The 19,090-nt window shown below is 47.3% G+C and overlaps 1 protein-coding gene across 3 annotated transcripts in view; it reads left to right on the top strand.

Moving 5' to 3' along the window:
• The window catches only part of LOC149445876 (phospholipid-transporting ATPase ID-like), a 188,395-nt gene that overhangs the window by 147,846 nt on the left and 21,459 nt on the right, over positions 1-19,090 (top strand). For all 3 annotated transcript variants that reach the window (XM_089653337.1, XM_089653338.1, XM_089653336.1), the window contains 9 exons: positions 885-1,081; positions 2,023-2,231; positions 4,510-4,553; positions 5,872-6,037; positions 7,314-7,502; positions 9,081-9,196; positions 11,685-11,849; positions 16,921-17,032; positions 18,406-18,511. In XM_089653337.1, the coding sequence (XP_089509463.1) occupies positions 885-1,081; positions 2,023-2,231; positions 4,510-4,553; positions 5,872-6,037; positions 7,314-7,502; positions 9,081-9,196; positions 11,685-11,849; positions 16,921-17,032; positions 18,406-18,511 (1,304 nt within the window). The remainder of the gene's footprint in view (positions 1-884; positions 1,082-2,022; positions 2,232-4,509; positions 4,554-5,871; positions 6,038-7,313; positions 7,503-9,080; positions 9,197-11,684; positions 11,850-16,920; positions 17,033-18,405; positions 18,512-19,090) is intronic.

Raw genomic sequence — 19,090 nt, 5'->3', positions numbered from 1 at the left:
TAGACACCTTAATTCAATCACCATGGAATGTGTCAAGGCAGATGTTCATTGTCCAAGAACAAGGTGAAAGGTGTGAAAGTTGCAGAACCACCTTGTTCTAGTTACAGGTGTAGAATCATTTGGAGATAGGGACTTTTGCCTTCATCAAGACACTGCTAGACTCATAAAGAGCAGTTAAGGAAGCAAAGGGGTATTTTTCAAGTCTGTGAAGGTTCTCATATATATCCAGGTCATAGTGTAGCTACTAGTAGTTAGTTATATTTGTAATGTTGAAGATGTTTTCTAGCTTCTCCAACCCACATCCTCAGTTCTAATGAGTGTTGGGAAGACAACCCAGCATTTATATCTACACAGGCAGCACAGACACCTTCATCCATTTTTTCCATTCATCAGTAAGAATAGTCATCCTTTTTACATATTATAAAAATATTCTTGGGCAGGAAAACAAGGAAACGCCTAGTATAAAAGAGCTGATACTGGCAGATGAGGGTGCTTCCAAGGGTTCCAAGACTTGTGTGCCTACAGGATCCAGCTGGTAGTAGTTGGACTTTTTCTGCAATGTTAAAAACATTTCATAGCTTCTCCAAGCTACTTCTTCAGTCCCAATAAAGGTTCGGACAACACCTGGAAGACTCTAGCAATTATTCTGATCAGTTTGATTGACCACAGTTGCCATTAGTGGTTATACTGAATTCTACGTAATACTGGCCTAGCCCAGTGTTTCCCAAGAAATGCATGTTTTGCAGGTATCCCCACATATATATACGGTGGAGAATGAGTTTCTCAGCATTTACCTGCCCATGCAGATATCCACAAAAAGATTACCTGTTGGCGGAGGACTGTCCTGGCTCAAGAAATGAAGATCCTTTTTTGTTTCTTGGCAGATCTTTGTCTTCTTGGCTGTCATGTGCATCATCTTGGCTATCGGCAATGGGATTTGGGAATCCAAGCAAGGCTATTACTTTCAGGTGTATCTCCCATGGCCAGAAGGCACTACCAATGCTGCATTCTCAGGGTTCTTAATGTTCTGGTCATATGTCATTATCTTGAATACCGTGGTGCCCATCTCACTCTACGTAAGGTAAGACCAGTGCTGGAATTGTTTTGGTTGAAAGGGGGGTTGGATGGGGCCAGAAGTCATTCATAATGCAGCATTCTGAGGGTTCCTAATGTTTTGGTCATATGTCATTATCTTGAATACCGTGGTGCCCATCTCACTCTACATAAGATAAGACCAGTTCTGGAATTGTTATGGTTGAAGGGGGATTTGGATGGGGCCAGAAGGCATTCATAATGCAGCATTCTGAGGGTTCCTAATGTTTTGGTCATATGTCATTATCTTGAATACCGTGGTGCCCATCTCACTCTACGTAAGGTAAGACCAGTGCTGGAATTGTTATGGTTGAAGGGGGATTTGGATGGGGCCAGAAGGCATTAACAATGCAGCATTCTGAGGGTTCTTAATGTTTTGGTTGTATGCCATTATCTTGAATATTGTGGTGCCCATTTCACTCTACATAAGATAAGACCAGTGCTGGAAATGCTCTGGTTGAAGCCCCCCTTCAACCAGAACATTTCCAGCACTGGTCTTGGATGGGACCAGAAGGCATTAACAATGCAGCATTCTGAGGGTTCCTAATGTTTTGGTCGTATGCCATTATCTTGAATACCGTGGTGCCCATCTCATTCTACATAAGATAAGACCAGTGCTGGAATTGTTCTGGTTGAAGTGGGACTCTGAAGCTGAAGGAGCTCAGGAGGTGACTGCCTACTGAGTGTGACTTTAGAATTGTGTCTTATATTGGCCGCATCCATTATAAAGCCAACTGGTCTGGATTCAATCATGTTCGTAGAAGTGTAAGGCCTTTGAGAAATAGTAAGTGATGTATCCAACTGGCATCTTACCAAATCAAAAATACCAGTTTTATATGGACTTTAGGATATGTGCAAATCGTCCTCGTGTTGGCCCAACTGAGCGTACGGCCAAATGTTCAATGAATGTCATTATCTTCTTCACTACAGTGTTGAGATCATTCGCCTGGGGAACAGCTTCTACATCAACTGGGACCGGAAGATGTATTACCCCAAGAAGGACACCCCGGCAGAGGCCCGAACCACCACCCTCAACGAGGAGCTGGGACAAATCAAGTACATTTTCTCTGACAAGACCGGGACTCTCACCCAGAACATCATGACCTTCAACAAGTGTTCCATCAATGGCAACTCCTACGGTGAGCAGATGACCAATCATTGTCACCAATTTATATATATATTAGCCAAAGCGTATAAAGGAAGGCTGTAGGAAGGCAGAAATGTACACGGTATGGCCGCAGCTCAGCATACAATCCTGGTGTGCCTTGGTGCCACCAAGACAAACCAACTCCCAAGTGCATGGGTTGAAGTTGCATTGTCCTAGACAGTCCAACCAAGATGGCCAAAGACCCCAAACCCAAAGGAAGACGTGTGAAGATGAAAGCCCCTACAAGGGAGATGATATCCATAGAGGGGAGGTAAGTATAAAGGAGTGTAGGGCGGCTTTATATGGCCTCTATATACAGGTACAGTCATATCAGAGATACAAACCGTATGCAGAGAAGATACACGTCTGATACACGTCTGATACACGTCTGACATGAAGTCATCTCTGTAACCGACTAAACAAATCTTAAAGTGTTTTATTATTGTGTATAAATAAATAGTAAGTTGTGATATTCTCGGCGCTGACACTGTTTATGTCTCAGTTACATGGTTTGTCCTCATTACCAAACTTGGATTTACACCGAATGACTCCAAGCAAGACGATTATTTGTATTTCAGGCTTTGGTGGATGCTAAAGATTAAACCTCCAAACAGTCCCTTGTAACCCTCAGGGACTCTACTGGGGAGATGTCTTCCCGGGTCTGTACACCCGCTGTGCCCGATATGAGGGGTTCCCACCATCCCTGTGCTGAGTTCCCGGGTCTGTACACCCGCTGTTCCCATTATGAGGGGTTCCCACCATCCCTGTGTGGAGTTCCCGGGTCTGTACACCCGCTGTTCCCATTATGAGGGGTTCCCACCATCCCTGTGCGGAGTTGCCGGTTCTGTACACCCGCCATGCCCATTATGAGGGGCTTCCACCATCCCTGTGCTGAGTTCCCGGGTCTATACACCCGCCATGCCCATTATGAGGGGTTTCCACCATCCCTGTGCTGAATTTCCGGGTCTGTACACCCGCTGTTCCCGATATGAGGGGTTCCCACCAGGGGCAGACTGACCATTTGGAAACTTGGGCACTGCCCGAGGGATTGGCAGAGAGGGGTGGAGGACACTGAATGGAGGCCAGTGGAGGGATTGGCAGAGAGGGGTGGAGGACACTGAATGGAGGCCAGTGGAGGGATTGGCAGAGAGGGGGGGAGGACACTGAGTGGAGGCCAGTGGAGGGATTGGCAGAGAGGAGTGGAGGACACTGAATGGAGGTCAGTGGAGGGATTGGCAGAGAGGGGTGGAGGACACTGAATGGAGGTCAGTGGAGGGATTGGCAGAGAGGGGTGGAGGACACTGAATGGAGGCCAGTGGAGGGATTGGCAAAGAGAGGTGTGGAGGACACTGAATGGAGGCCAGTGGAGGGATTGGCAGAGAGGGGTGGAGGACACTGAATGGAGGTCAGTGGAGGGATTGGCAGAGAGGGGTGGAGGACACTGAATGGAGGTCAGTGGAGGGATTGGCAGAGAGGGGTGGAGGACACTGAATGGAGGTCAGTGGAGGGATTGGCAGAGGGGGGTAGCAGATACAGAACGGTTAGTAAGGTGGAGGAGTCTGGCAGCGGCGTTCATTAATAATGAATAGTGACCACAGCAGCTTTACATTAACCAAAACTGGTGAAAAAAATCATGAACCCCTAAATGTGGGAATAAATATATCGCACTAATAGTGACAAATTTGGCGTGGGGGTTTCTTCAAAATTCATACCAGACCCGAAGGACTTGGTATGGATTGGGGGGGGGACCCCAGGGGGGGGGCCCCACGCGGTTTTTCCTCCTGAATTTGTAATTGCCATTCTTCTGTCAGCGGGGAACTTCGCCGACAGCGGATGACTCGTTACATTACCGCATGTTTTCACGACTAAAATGTCACATGACTGCCTCATGCGGTATTTCAGTAATTTTTTTTAGTGAATGCCATTTTTTTTAAAGCGCTGTGCGGTATCTTAGCACATACTTGGATGCGGGAAATACTGCTTTGTGAATTGTCCCCAATATGGCAAACATTGGCGTTCCCATATGAATGGTATATATGCACACAGACCCCTCCCCCTGGGGGATTTCCCATGAGAGCTGTACTGGTTGCTCCCCCTGCTGGAGGCTGCTGGCATTGCAAAGCTCAGCGATGGTGTCACTCACCCCCTCACCCCACCTACCCAACCATCCGTTCACCTTAATACACAGCAGTGACATAAATGACATAATAAATCAGGATCTAGAATGTAAAATCCTGGAATTTCTCATCGGGTGTGTCTTCTCTCTGCAGGGGATGTGTTTGACTACGCTGGGAATAGGCTGGAGATTAATGAGGTAAGTGTCCCAGAACACATCATGGAATCTATACAGACTCCAGGCAGACTGATAAAGACATAAGGGAGCGGCCATGCCATGGAGGCCCAATGTCACTTGCTGCCATCAGCCTGCCTAGGAATACCCATTTATCCAGACTGACCTCCACCCATCGGGGTATTTTTACATTTGCATAACTCCTCCCAAGAGCCAGCCCACTGCTTGCATCAGGACTGACGGCTCTTGAGAGGACTGAGGAAGGGTGCTATGATATTTTTAGGAACTATCTATAGCACCTTGCCGACCCCTCCTACCAGCCATGATCATCCTGCATTGCATAGAGAAGCACAGAGACCCAGAGATGACATCACTGGGTCTAAAATTAGGTATATAATTAAAGCAGAGAGGGGGACTTAAGAGGAGGACTGAGGAAGGGTGCTATGATATTTTTTAGAAACTATCTATAGCACCTTGCCGACCCCTCCTACCAGCCACTGCATAGAGAAGCACAGAGACCCAGTGATGACGTCCCTGGGTCTAAAATTAGGTATATAATTAAAGCGGAGAGGGGGCATTGAGAAGAGGACTGAGGAAGGGTGCTATGATATTTTTAGGAACTATCTATAGTACCCTGCCAACCCCTCCTACCAGGCATGATCATCCTGCATTGCATAGAGAAGCACAGAGACCCAGTGATGACAACACTGGGTCTAAAATTAGGTATATAATTAAAGCGGAGTTCCGGTCCCCCCCCAAAAAAAATTAAAAGTCAGCAGCTACAAATACTGTAGCCGCTGACTTGTAATATTAGGGCACTCACCTGTCCATGCATCCAGCAATGTCCTCACCCCGAGCAGATTCTTCATTTGGCTGTCGGGTGCTGGCGCCGCCATCTTGACTAAGGGAAACCAGCGGTGAAACCTCGCGGCTTCACCGCCGGTTTCCCACTGCGCATGTGCGAAGCACGCTGCGCTTTGTGAATGGGCCGCAGCCCTCCGGGACCTTGGAAGTGTCTCCCAGAGGGCTGTGGGTTGGGGCTGAACTTTCAGCTCAGTTCGCTGTGGCAAACTCAGCCGGAAGTGGGAGCGGGTGCCTGTCAAAAGCAGATTCCTGCTCCCCCAAAAAGGTGCAAAATGTGGTAGCGGGGGGGGAGGCAGAAAAGCGGAGCTTCCACTTTTGGGTTGAGCTCCGCTTTAAGACGGAAAGGTTTCATTTGGTGGATTCATGTGGATGGGGGACCATGAAAGGCAAAATATAGGCAAGTTAGACCTCTATAACCTCCTCCATAGAGGAAGGAGACTGATATTCATACAGAGATTTTCTTTTTTTTTTCCCCAAGTACACAGAAAAGGTGGATTTTTCCTACAACTCTCTGGCTGACCCCAAGTTTGCGTTTCACGATCATCGATTGGTGGAGTCGATAAAGATTGGGGACCCGGCTACTCATGAGTTCTTCCGGCTGCTTGCTTTGTGCCACACGGCGATGTCTGAGGAGAAAAAGCCAGGTATGGACCGAAGGTCACGCAATCTATGGGCTGCGATGGTCAGCTCCTGAGCACAGATATGGAGTAATGCAGGCCATAGACGGGCGAAAACCGGACGTTTTTTAAAACAAAAAATCGGTCATTCAATAGGCCGACGTTACCACCAACGGTAAAAAAATCGGCCGATTTTCGTCCCGTCTACGGCCGGCATTTAATTATTTCTGTCCCTTGCAGAGAGCAATGACATGAAAAAGTATTGCGGTTGCAACAATGTATCCATTTCGGATACAGATGTTTTTAACCCACTAACGGTGCGAAAATGAGGGAGAATTGGCCGAAATGTACTAGAGAAAAACAATGCAGCAGTAGAGGAGGCTGCAGATAAACCAGCAGTGTAAAATTTATTTTCAGCAGCACATTTTTAACGAGGGAGAATTGGCCAAAATGTACCAGAGAAAAATAATGCAGCAGGGGGTTTACTACAAGAATTAGGAGCCTGCAGGTAGCAGAACAGTGTAAAATTGTCCAGCAGCTGGATATTTTAATGAGGGAGAATCATCCGAAATGTACTAGAGAGAATAAGAAGAGGCTGAGGCTTCACCAGGAGAATTAAGAGGCTACAGATAATGAAGCATTTTAAAATTGGCCAGCAGCAGGACAGTTTTAATGAGCAAGGCTATGCCGGAATCTAGCAGGAGAGCCGATTTCAAACCCACATTTCTGATGAACCCAAACCTCCTCTCTGGTTGGATTCTGTGCAACTACATTGGAAGTCGTGGAAAATGTTTTATTTTAGTATTGATGTCCATCCTGCATGGCTTTTGAACTTGTTCTGTGACCTTCGGACCCCACCAGTCAGTAGTGGTAGCCAGGGGCGGACTGACAACTCATGGGACCCCCCCCGGACAATAGGAAATCATGGGGCGTCTGTGTCCCCACACTCAATCCACACCCAAAAAAGCCTATGAAAGGTACCAGGGGCATCTCATGGGGCCCCCTGCTGACTCTGGGCCCTTGGGCAGTGCCCGAGTAGCTAAACGGTCAGTCCGCCACCTGGTGGTAGCATTGATTTGTTAGGCTGTGATTTCTAGCAATCTCTTGTGACATGTCTCCAGTCTCTGACCTGTATAGTCTCTGACAGTCTTCTCCAGCAGTGCATATGTTGAGTCTTATGTTGGGCCCTTGTCCCCCCTGTTGGGCCCTTGTCCCCCCTGTTCCTCATACGTTGACCTCCGCTGTTTTCGGATGTAACAGAGCGCCCACTGACACTTCGTACCTTCTCTTTGTCCTCCCCCAGGTGAACTGGTGTACCAGGCCCAGTCTCCGGATGAGGGTGCTCTGGTGACCGCCGCCAGGAACTTTGGCTTTGTGTTTCGCTCCCGGACACCAGAGACCATCACCGTGGTAGAGATGGAGACGACCAAAGTGTACGACTTGCTGGCTATCTTGGACTTCAACAATGAGCGCAAAAGGATGTCTGTGATTGGTGAGCATTGTAATTGGCATGGCCTCAGAAATGACATCTAATGTTCTGAGTAGGTGAGGCAAAGCACAGGAGAATTTTATACAGTACTAAAACCAAGTCTAATTTTATAATATTTATATAAATGCTTTTTTTTTTCTTTCATTGTACTAAAGCCTAAAATTAAGCAGGCCATAGATGGGTTGAACATGGGCTGATTTAAAAAAAAACAAAAAACGAAAAATCGGTCATTCGATCGGCCGACGTTACCAGCAACGTTAAAAAAATCAGCCGATTTTCGACCCGTCTATGGCCGGCTTTAGACAGAGACAGGGGAGCACACCATACAATGTAACAGCAATACAAATACATTATTTGGATACAGATGGTTTTATTTGGATACATTGTTGCAACCGCAAGACTTCCTATAATATATAATAGTGGACTGGACTTCCAGTTCGTAGGAAGGATTCAGGTGTCTCCCATTTCTATGATCGATTCACTTTAGCAGAATAAAATTTCTTCTTCTTCTTCCTCTTCCTCCTCCTCCTCTTCCTCCTCTTCTTCCTCCTCTTCCTCCTCTTCTTTTTCCTCCTCTTCTTCTTCTTCCTCTTCCTGCTCCTCCTCCTCTTCCTTCTTCTTCCTCTTCCTCCTCCTCCTCTTCCTCTTCTTCCTCCTCTTCCTCCTCCTCTTCTTCCTCTTCTTCCTCTTCTGCCTCTTCCTCCTCTTCTTCCTCTTCTTCCTCTTCCTCCTCTTCTTCCTCTTCTTCCAGGTCACGGCTCATGCGCAGATTTTTTATCGGTAAAACGATCGTCCGAGCTTATCATCACCATCATCGTCAAAATCTGCTGCGAACTTTCCAACATGACCGATAAAAAAAAAAATGTGCAAAAACCCTGAAAAACAGCCGACCAATTAACCACTAACGGTGCAAAAATCGGCCGATTCTTTTTTTTTTTTTTTTTTTTATCAGCCGAAAAATCGGCCAATTTTTGACCCATCTATGGCCGGCAATAGATTTCAGCAATTGTGTCTGTTTACAATTGCATTCTCTTTGACTGGGTGTGTCCATAGTTGCATTGAATCACATTGAAATGGCCAGTTGTATCAAGGAAATACTTGAGCAACACGGTGGCATTTATTGTGTCTTCTAAAGGTCTACAACTTGGTGGGTAGAGCTTCTTCTTCCAGAAGATTCCTAAAAAAAACACCAAAAATGTAAAATAAGTATATTTATGGTGGGATCTTCTGATTGTTCTGAATGTTCTTCCTCCAGAAGATTCCTAAAAAAAAAACAAAAACGTAAAATAAGTATATTTATGGTGGGATCTTCTGATTGTTCTGAATGTTCTTCTTCTAGAAGATTCCTAAAAAAAAACCCAAAATGTAAAATAAGTATATTTATGGTGGGATCTTCTGATTGTTCTGAATGTTCTTCTTCCAGAAGATTCCTAAAAAAACCCCAAAAATGTAAAATCAGTATATTTATGGTGGGATCTTCTGATTGTTCTGAATGTTCTCTTTCCATCATTGACCGTGTGTGTAGGCTATTCTGTTATAGTTTATTCTTATATTGTCGTATCTTTTTTTTCCTTCTGGCAGTGCGAAGCCCAGAGGGGCGTCTGACCCTTTACTGCAAAGGGGCCGACACCATCGTCTACGAACTTCTTGACCGCTCAAGTGCAGACTTGAAGGAGGTGACCACCGATCATCTGAATGTAAGTTCTACAACTCGTGTCCACAAACGTATTTTTCAATGTTTTGGTAAATGCTGGGGAGTTAAACCCTGGACACTTTCCTCTATCTCTCCAGGACTCCCTTGGCGAGGTCTCTGTACTAGGTTTCTGGGTCTGCACTCCTGCTGTGCCCATTATGAGGGGTTTTCAATGTCCTTGTGTTCAGTCCCCAGGTCTGCACACCTTTTGTGCCCATTATGAGGGGTTTCCAAGATCCTTGTCTTGAATTCTCGATTCTGCACACCTGCTGTGCCCACTTTGATGGGTTCCCAACACCCCTGTGCTAAGTTCCTAGGTTTGCACACCTGCTGTGCCCATTAGGAGGGGTTTTCAATATCCTTGTGTTAATTTCCCAGGTCTGCACACCTGCTGTGCCCAATACGAGGGGTTTCCAAGATCCTTGTCTTGAATTCTCGATTCTGAACACCTGCTGTGCCCATTTTGATGGGTTCCCACCACCCCTGTACTAAGTTCCTAGGTTTGCGCACCTGCTGTGCCCATTATGAGGGGGTCCCGCCATATCTGCATTGAATTGTCTGCATGTAACGCCCTCTAGGCTAGCTAGATAGGATTTTTGTTAGATAGAGGCTGGGTAGCGGCCTGGGATGAGTCAGCTTGGGAGTGAGGTATTGAGGTCACCTTAGGACAGGCTTGTAGGCTGTACAGGTCAGGGATTCTGGAGCCCTCTCACCATTCCAGAAACTTAGAGAATATTCTGGAAGAGGGGTGGAGGAGACCCAGATCTGCATGGTTGAGGGACCTTGGCCAATTGGGCATGGTGACCAAAGACAACCCTTAAATGTGGCAGAGCCTGTGCAGTAGGGTGTCGGGTGGAAGATGGACTGAGAGAAGGCTGGAGTGAGGGGGCCCCAGGAAGGAGAGCCTACCTACAGGCTGGTTGCTGGACAGAAGGATCTCCACTGTCCCAGCATCTCCTAGGAAGGACAACCTGCCAGTTGAGAAGGGGTCAGCCCAGCGAAAGGCCTGAAAGCAGCTTCAACCCACCAAGCTAACAGGACAAGACAGCGTGAGCACTTCTACAACCCCTGGCCCAGATAAAGGGAGAGGGAAGCCAGGAGTAAGACCCAAGTAGTTCTCATCCTGGACTGCTTAATTGCTTCATCTTAGAATCCCTTGCCCAGGGATACCCTCAGTGCAGCTGGATGAAGAGGAGGAATCATCTAGGGTCTGAGGAGATACACCAAGGGGATTTTAGAGCTCCTTTAAGAGGCAGTGCTATTTTGCGTATCTACATTTTATACAGTGTACAGGTTGCTAAGAAGTTTGTCGTCAAGTTTGCAGTTCCTTGGGCATCCCATATACCTCTAGACCCCATCAAAGTTGTTACCCCTTAATAAAAACAAAAACCAGCTCAAAGACTGTTTACTGACTCTGAAGCAGGGGCGGACTGACAACTCATGGGGCCCCCGGGCAATAGGGGATCATGGGGCCCCTGTGTCCTTGCCCAAACTCAAAAAAGCCTATGAAAAAGGTACCAGGGGCATCTCATGGGGCCCCTTACTGACCCCGGGCCCTCGGGCAGTGCCCGAGTTTCCAAATGGTCAGTCCGCCCCTGCTCTGAAGTGTGGAAAATGTGTTGCCTGGCTATGCAGAGCTTAGGGGGACTCAAAACAAATTCAGTGTCCTTCACGAGGGTAGTGCACATCTGCTTTACCCATTCAATTAGCTGAGTTTCAAAGTTTGAACAACTGCTGTGCCCATTATAAGTGGTTACCATCATCCCTGAGCTGAGTTCCTGGGTCTGTACACCTGCTGTATAAATTAAGGGTGTCTCCCACCATCCCTGTGAGAGTTCTTAAATTTGTACACTTGATGTGCCAATTATGAGGGGCTCCCATGACATACGCAAAGCCCATGCCAAAAAGACATGGTCTGATGGGTTTGGTATGGTGGAACCTAAATGAACTGCACAGAGCCCTGACCTTGATCCTACATAACACCTTTTGAATGAATTGGAATGCCAGTTGTGAGGCAGGTCTTCTCATCCAACATCAGTACCTGACCTCATCAATATTGGAGAAAGCCTTCCTAGAAAATTAGAGGCTGGTATAATCACAAAGGTGGGTCCAACTCCATAATAGTGGCCATGGTTGTGGCCAACGAGCCTATATAGGTGTGATGGTCAGGGGTCTACAAACTTTGACCATATAATATATATCTGAAACAGGGGCGGACTGACCATTTGGAAACTCGGGCACTGCCCGGGGTCAGTAGGGGGCCCATGAGATGCTCCTGGTACCTTTTTCATAGGCTTTTTTGAGTTTGGGCAAGGACACAGGGGCCCCATGATCCCCTATTGCCCAGGGGCCCCATGAGTTGTCAGTCCGCCCCTGATCTGAAATATCAGGCTTTTCTTTTAATGAGGACCATCGAATCACTCATCAAAAATGTCTAATGTATCAAATTATGTCTGACTGTTTGTCCTTCTCTAATCCTTCCCCCATCACAGGAGTTTGCCGGCGAGGGCCTACGTACTCTGGCCCTGGCATACAAAGATTTGGATAAGACCTACTTTGCAGGCTGGAAGAAACGGCACCACGAGGCCAGCACATCCCTGGACAACCGCGAGGAGAAGCTGTCAAAGTTGTATGAAGAGATCGAGAGGGACCTGAAGGTTCACATCAATCTTTATCCATCCACTATGTTGTAGTGTGCCACCCAGGGGCGGACTGACCATTCAAACACTCGGGCACTGCCCGAGGGCCCTGGGTCAGTAGGGGGCCCCATGAGATGCTCCTGGTACGTTTCATTGGCTTTTTCATAGGCTTTTTTGGGTGTGGGCGAGGACACGGGGGCCCTATGATCCCCTATTGCCCGGGGGCCCCATGAGTTGTCAGTCTGCCCCTGGTGCCACCACTTCCCGGAGATATAGATGACTTTTCTGGGGCTCATTTAACTCAGTATGGCTTTGACTGGTTTACTTCATTCTGTCTTGGTACGGATTTCCCACGGATATTCTGGATTGTGTTCCGCGATGATCACTGAGTGCTAGACGGGACCCGGTGATTGACATTTCTAGCCGCCAATAGCAGACCTCTACCCAGAAATGCAAATCACGTGTATATATATATATATATATATATATATATATATATACATACACACACACACACGTGATTTTGCGCAGCCCTGCTGCCCTGTAGCAGTATTTCTACTATAGGGCGGAGGGCCAGTGGTTAATCAACAGGAACCATTCCTCCATCACAGCTTCTTACTGGTGTTCCTGCCTCATCACAGGAAATAAATTGTAAAACATAAGACATTCTTGTGATGAATAATGCCTTCAGCCCGGGTTCACATGAATGCAGTGCGGTACATCACATGTGATTCGCACAGGAACCGCACCGCATCCCTGTACAAATCACATGCGAATTCTGTGTGGTGCGATCGGAGCCGTACATTATGTATGGCTCAAATCGCACCGCATCCGCACCAAAAAGGTGCAGGACCCTTTTTTGGGTCCGCACTAGAATCGGATCACACGGGTATTCACACCTATGCGATCCGATTCTGTACATCGCACCGTGTTTTGCGGATCAATTTCGGGGTGTTGTTAACATACACACCAGCAGCAGTTTGCAGTAACGGGGTGCGATTGTGATGCGGTGCGGAGTTCGCACAGAAAACGCTATGAATTCCGCACCACATCGGTGTGAACCTAATCGCTAAGGGGCCTGCTTGTAGATCATTAGGTGCACAAATGTCAGAAACATTCCTGCAAGCTGGCCGAAATGTCACCATATGTTTTCCAATAGATTCATTCTTGTATCATCAGCTCCATCTAGTGGACAAAATGCTGTATAATTTCTCATTGGGGTGTTTGAGAAAACTGTACTGCATTTTGTCCACTAGATGGAGCTGATGATACAGGAATGAATCTATTGGAAAACATATGGTGACATTTCGGTCAGCTTGCAGGAATGTTTCTTCCAGGAAAAATGTTTCCAGACAGCCAGGAGGGTGACATCCCAGGGTTGCCACCTCATTCCTTTAACCATTTCAATACGGGGCAATTTTACACCTTCCTGCCCAGGCCATTTTTCAGGTTTCAGTGCTCTCACACTTTGAATGACAATTGCGCGGTCATACAACATTGTACCCAAACTAAAATTTTATCATTTTCTTCACACAACTAGAGCTTTCTTTTGGTGGTATTTAATCATCACTGGGGTTTTTATTTTTTGCTAAATTAACAAAAAAAGACCGAAAAGTTTGAAAAAAAAACACGTTTTTCTTTGTTTCTGTTTTAAAAGTTTGCAAATAAATAATTGTTCTTCATAAATTTAGGCCGAGATGTATTCTGCTACATGTCTTTGGGGAAAATAACCCAAATTAGGATGTATTATTTAGTTTGTAGGAAAGTTATAGAGTTCACAAACTATGGTATAGATCTGAATATTGATCAATCCTGAAGTACTGACAGCCAATCTAATTTCTTGAGGTCCAAGAATGTCAGAACAGTACAGATATCCCCCAAATGTCAGGACGGTACAGATATCCCCCAAATGTCAGAACAGTACAGATATCCCCCAAATGTCAGAACAGTACAGATATCCCCCAAATGTCAGGACAGTACAGATATCCCCCAAATGTCAGGACAGTACAGATATCCCTCAAATGTCAGGACAGTACAGATATCCCCCCAAATGTCAGGACAGTACAGATATCCCCCAAATGTCAGAACAGTACAGATATCCCCCAAATGTCAGGACAGTACAGATATCCCCCCAAATGTCAGGACGATACAAATATCCCCCAAACGTCAGGACAGTACAGATATCCCCCAAACGTCAGGACAGTACAGATATCCCCCAAACGTCAGGACAGTACAGATATCCCCCAAATGTCAGGACAGTACAGATACCCCCCAAACGTCAGGACGGTACAGATATCCCCCAAATGTCAGGACAGTACAGATATCCCCCCAAATGTCAGGACGATACAGATATCCCCCAAATGTCAGGACGATACAGATATCCCCCAAACGTCAGTACGGTACAGATATCCCCCAAATGTCAGGACCGTACAGATATCCCCCAAATGTCAGGACGGTACAGATATCCCCCAAATGTCAGGACGGTACAGATATCCCCCAAATGTCAGGACAGTACAGATACCCCCCAAATGTCAGGACGGTACAAATATCCCCCAAATGTCAGGACGGTACAGATATCCCCCAAATGTCAGGACCGTACAGATATCCCCCAAATGTCAGGACGGTACAGATATCCCCCAAATGTCAGGACGGTACAGATATCCCCCAAATGTCAGGACAGTACAGATACCCCCCAAATGTCAGGACGGTACAAATATCCCCCAAATGTCAGGACGGTACAGATATCCCCCAAATGTCAGGACAGGACAGATATCCCCCAAATGTCAGGACAGTACAGATATCCCCCAAATGTCAGGACAGGACAGATATCCCCCAAATGTCAGGACAGTACAGATATCCCCCAAATGACCCCTTTTTGCAGAGTAGACAGTCCGACGTACTTCATAAGAGGAATGGCGAGTTATTTGAAGTTGTATTTTTTTTGTCATAATTTTTCGGAAAATGAAAAAATTAAAAAAATTATTTTCACTATTTTTTCGAGACAGAGGTCAGGGGTTCTGCATCCTCCTAGAGCAGAAAGAAAACTCCTACAAGTTTTAACATGTGCTCTGCTGGACACTGATAGAAGTCACAAGACTGCTATATACTGCTGATGAGAAAACAGTTTATATTCACTAAAATAATTGCATTTACATGTTCTGTGTACTGTGCGAGACCAAATATAGTGAATACAGGGTCAGGGGAGAGCGGATATAGTGAATGCGGGGTCCGGGGAGAGCGGATATAGGGAATGCGGGGTCCGGGGAGACCGGATATAGTGAATGCGGGGTCCGGGGAGAGCGGATATAGTGAATGCGGGGTCCGGGGAGAGAGGATATAGTGAATGCGGGGTCCAGGGAGAGCGGATATAGTGAATGCGGGGTCCGGGGAGAGCGGATATAGGGAATGCGGGGTCCGGGGAGACCGGATATAGTGAATGCGGGGTCCGGGGAGAGCGGATATAGTGAATGCGGGGTCCGGGGAGAGAGGATATAGTGAATGCGGGGTCTGGGGAGAGCGGATATAGTGAATGCGGGGTCCTGGGAGAGCGGATATAGTGAATGCGGGGTCTGGGGAGAGCGGATATAGTGAATGCGGGGTCTGGGGAGAGCGGATATAGTGAATGTGGGGTCCGGGGAGAGGGGATATAGTGAATGCGGGGTCCGGGAAGAGCGGATATAATGAATGCGGGGTCCGGGGAGAGCAGATATAGTGAATGCGGGGTCCGGGGAGAGTGGATATAGTGAATGCGGGGTCCGGGGAGAGCGGATATAGTGAATGCAGGGTCCGGGGAGAGTGGATATAGTGAATGCAGGGTCCGGGGAGAGTGGATATAGTGCATGCAGGGTCCGGGGTTTAGTAACACTTTAATATGTGTTCAGTTTTAACACCCCAGCCACACCAAACCTGACTTTGAAATTGTGCGACTTACACGATCTCAAAATCCGGTGAGATGCCGATTTGAGGTGAATCTTACAAGACATCTGACACAGATGTCTATGGAAATCGCACCAAAAGTCGTCCATGTACTTATTAGAAATGGGTGTGGCTCCGACCAAGTCAGAATCGCACAGATATGACCGCTGTACTTGCGGACAATAGGATGCGACTTGGCACAAGATTTACAAGTTGCATGGCATGCAAATCGCATGCCAATTCGCATCCTGTGTGACCGGGGACTAAAAGGATGAGATGACAGCCCTAGGGTGACACCATTTTCTTTTTATAGCTAAGGAATACAGTGGTGTCACAGACCTGCCCATGAGTGCACTCTGTAATTTATTGTAACATTTACCAGGCAGCAGTTTAGAATGTACAGTGCTAGTGAACCCCTTCATATACCCAGTGAAGTGACTGGCCTCAGGTGATACACAGCGATGAAACAAATCCTCTGATATAAGTTGTACCTGTTTATCTGCAGCTCATTCTTCTCTACATCTGTTCAAAGTTCAGAATTTATACAGCTTGTGTGAACATTCACAAAGCAGGGGGCGGAGAGCTGAAGTTCCACTCCGCAGAGCTGATTGGAGGGAAGAGACCAGGGGCGGACTGACCATTCGAGCACTTGGGCACTGCCAGAGGGCCCGGGGTCAGTAGGGGGCTCCATGAGATGCCCCTGGTACCTTTCCTTGGCTTTTTCATAGGCTTTTTTGGGTGTGGGTGAGGATACAGGGGCCCCATGATCCCCTATTACCCGGAGGCCCCATGAATTGTTAGTCCACTCCTGGAAGAGACACACCCTTTTTTCACACCGGAGCAGAGCTGAGGCTGTCAATCACAGGCTGTGTGCTGGAGTTCCCTCCCCTGTCACCCTTTTATCTCTTGGTTTTAGGGAAACCTGCCGGGAGTGACTCCTGCTGATAGCAGACGGGAATGACACTCAGTGCTCTGGATTGAGACACACACAGTGAAATTGTAGCAGCTCCCTCTAATGGCTGTCCTTGAATAAGGCAGCACATGCAGCATTCATACTGAACGGTCATTTTGTTTGTTTGAATTACAGCCTAATGCGATTACCCGACAACAAGGGTTCCACTCACAATGCCACACCATATAACTATAGCTGTCTCCTCCATTCTCTCCTGTGTAGTTAATTGGAGCCTCTGCCATAGAAGACAAACTCCAGGATGGGGTCCCCCATACCATCGAGACCCTGACCAAGGCCGACATCAAGATCTGGGTCCTCACAGGGGACAAGCAAGGTGAGAGGCGCTTCTGGGACCGGTCCCTAAGGCTAGGCTGAGCCATTTCTGCATTGCGTTTTTGATGCATTTTTACACTTTTTTTTAGCCCGGGTTCACATACGTGCGGTGCGGTATATCACATGTGAGTCACACAGGAACCGCACTCCTGGGCAGATCACATGCGATTTGTGTGCGGTGCGATCGGAGACCTACATTATGTATGACTCTAATCGCACCGCACTCGTACAAAAAACATACAGGACCCTTTCTTGGGTCGGCACTAGAATCGGATCGCATGGCTATTCACACAGGAACCGCACTCCTGGGCAGATCACATGCGATTTGTGTGCGGTGCGATTGGAGCCGTACCTTTTTTGGGTATGCACACCTATGTGATCCGATTCCTCTCATTGCACCACGTTTTGCGGACCGATTTCGGGGTGTTGTTAACATACACACCAGCGGCGGTTCGCATGAATGGGGTGCGATTCTGATGTGGTGCGGAATTCACACAGACAAAAAAAAAAATGTTCCTCTGCATGTAGGGCTCAAAATGAAAACTGATTTTGCAAAAAAAAAAAATTGCGCATGCTCGTTTGCTCTGGGTAATGCTACGTAAAGGATAATGCGTGGGGAACAATGGGGGTCCAGCTGAAAAATTCCAACATGTCCTGTAGACTGTGCTGTGCCTGTCCTCCCCTTCCCTGTACGGTCATGCTGGGGTGACGTCATATCTTTGCTGCGGTGATGTCATATCTTTGCTGGGGTGATGTCATATCTTTGCTGCGGTGATGTCATATCTTTGCTGGGGCGATGTCATATCTTTGCTGGGGTGATGTCATATCTTTGCTGCAGTGATGTCATATCTTTGCTGCGGTGATGTCATATCTTTGCTGGGGCGATGTCATATCTTTGCTGAGGCGATGTCATATCTTTGCTGCGGTGATGTCATATCTTTGCTGCAGTGATGTCATATCTTTGCTGGGGCGATATCACATCTTTGCTGCGGTGATGTCATATCTTTGCTGCGGTGATGTCATATCTTTGCTGGGGTGATGTCACATCTTTGCTGCGGTGATGTCACATCTTTGCTGCGGTGATGTCACATCTTTGCTGGGGCGATGTCATATCTTTGCTGAGGTGATGTCATATCTTTGCTGCGGTGATGTCATATCTTTGCTGGGGTGATGTCACATCTTTGCTGGGGTGATGTCACATCTTTGCTGCGGTGATGTCATATCTTTGCTGGGGTGATGTCATATCTTTGCTGCGGTGATGTCACATCTTTGCTGCGGTGATGTCATATCTTTGCTGGGGTGATGTCACATCTTTGCTGCGGTGATGTCATATCTTTGGGGTTCCCTCTGTAAGCTGTACCTTCTGTTTTCCAGAGACGGCTGAGAACATCGGCTACTCCTGTAACATGCTGCAGGATGAGATGAAGGAGGTGTTCATCATCAAAGGCACCAGTCCTGAGGAGGTGATGGGGGAGCTCAGGTAGAAAATTCACCGTCGCCTCAGTTCCTTCTGTGCTTTTCAGCAATGCCTCTCTATCATCCAGCCAAGCTATTGTACAGATGTGATCAAACGTTTGCACCCGCTGGCAGAAATGGAGACATTTTTGTCATTGATATTGAAAATATGACGAGTCGTGACAAAAAAAAAACTGTTTTATTGAAGGATGATGATCATATGAAGCCATTTATTATCACATAGTTGTTTGGCTCTTTTTTAAATCCTAATGACAGAAATCCCCCAAATGGTCCAGATCAGAAGTCTCCGCCCCCCAGATCAGTAGTCTCCGCCCCCCAGATCAGAAGTCTCCGCCCCCCAGATCAGAAGTCTCCGCCCCCCAGATCAGAAGTCTCCGCCCCCCAGATCAGAAGTCTCCGCCCCCCAGATCAGAAGTCTCCGCCCCCGGGTCAGAAGTCTCCGCCCCCCGGGTCAGAAGTCTCCGCCCCCCGGGTCAGAAGTCTCCGCCCTCTGGAATGTTTGGCCTTGGTACAGACACACAAGGGGACACACACGGGTTACAATGCCAATTAGAGGTTAATATCCCATATCTGTGGCTCTTGC

This window comes from Staurois parvus, unplaced genomic scaffold (assembly GCF_062004578.1).
Source record: "Staurois parvus isolate SC_StPar_1 unplaced genomic scaffold, SC_StPar_1.0 ptg000706l, whole genome shotgun sequence".
Lineage (NCBI taxonomy): Eukaryota > Metazoa > Chordata > Amphibia > Anura > Ranidae > Staurois > Staurois parvus.
The sequence above is the reverse complement of the archived record's forward strand: the minus strand, read 5'-3'. Positions and strand labels throughout refer to the sequence as shown.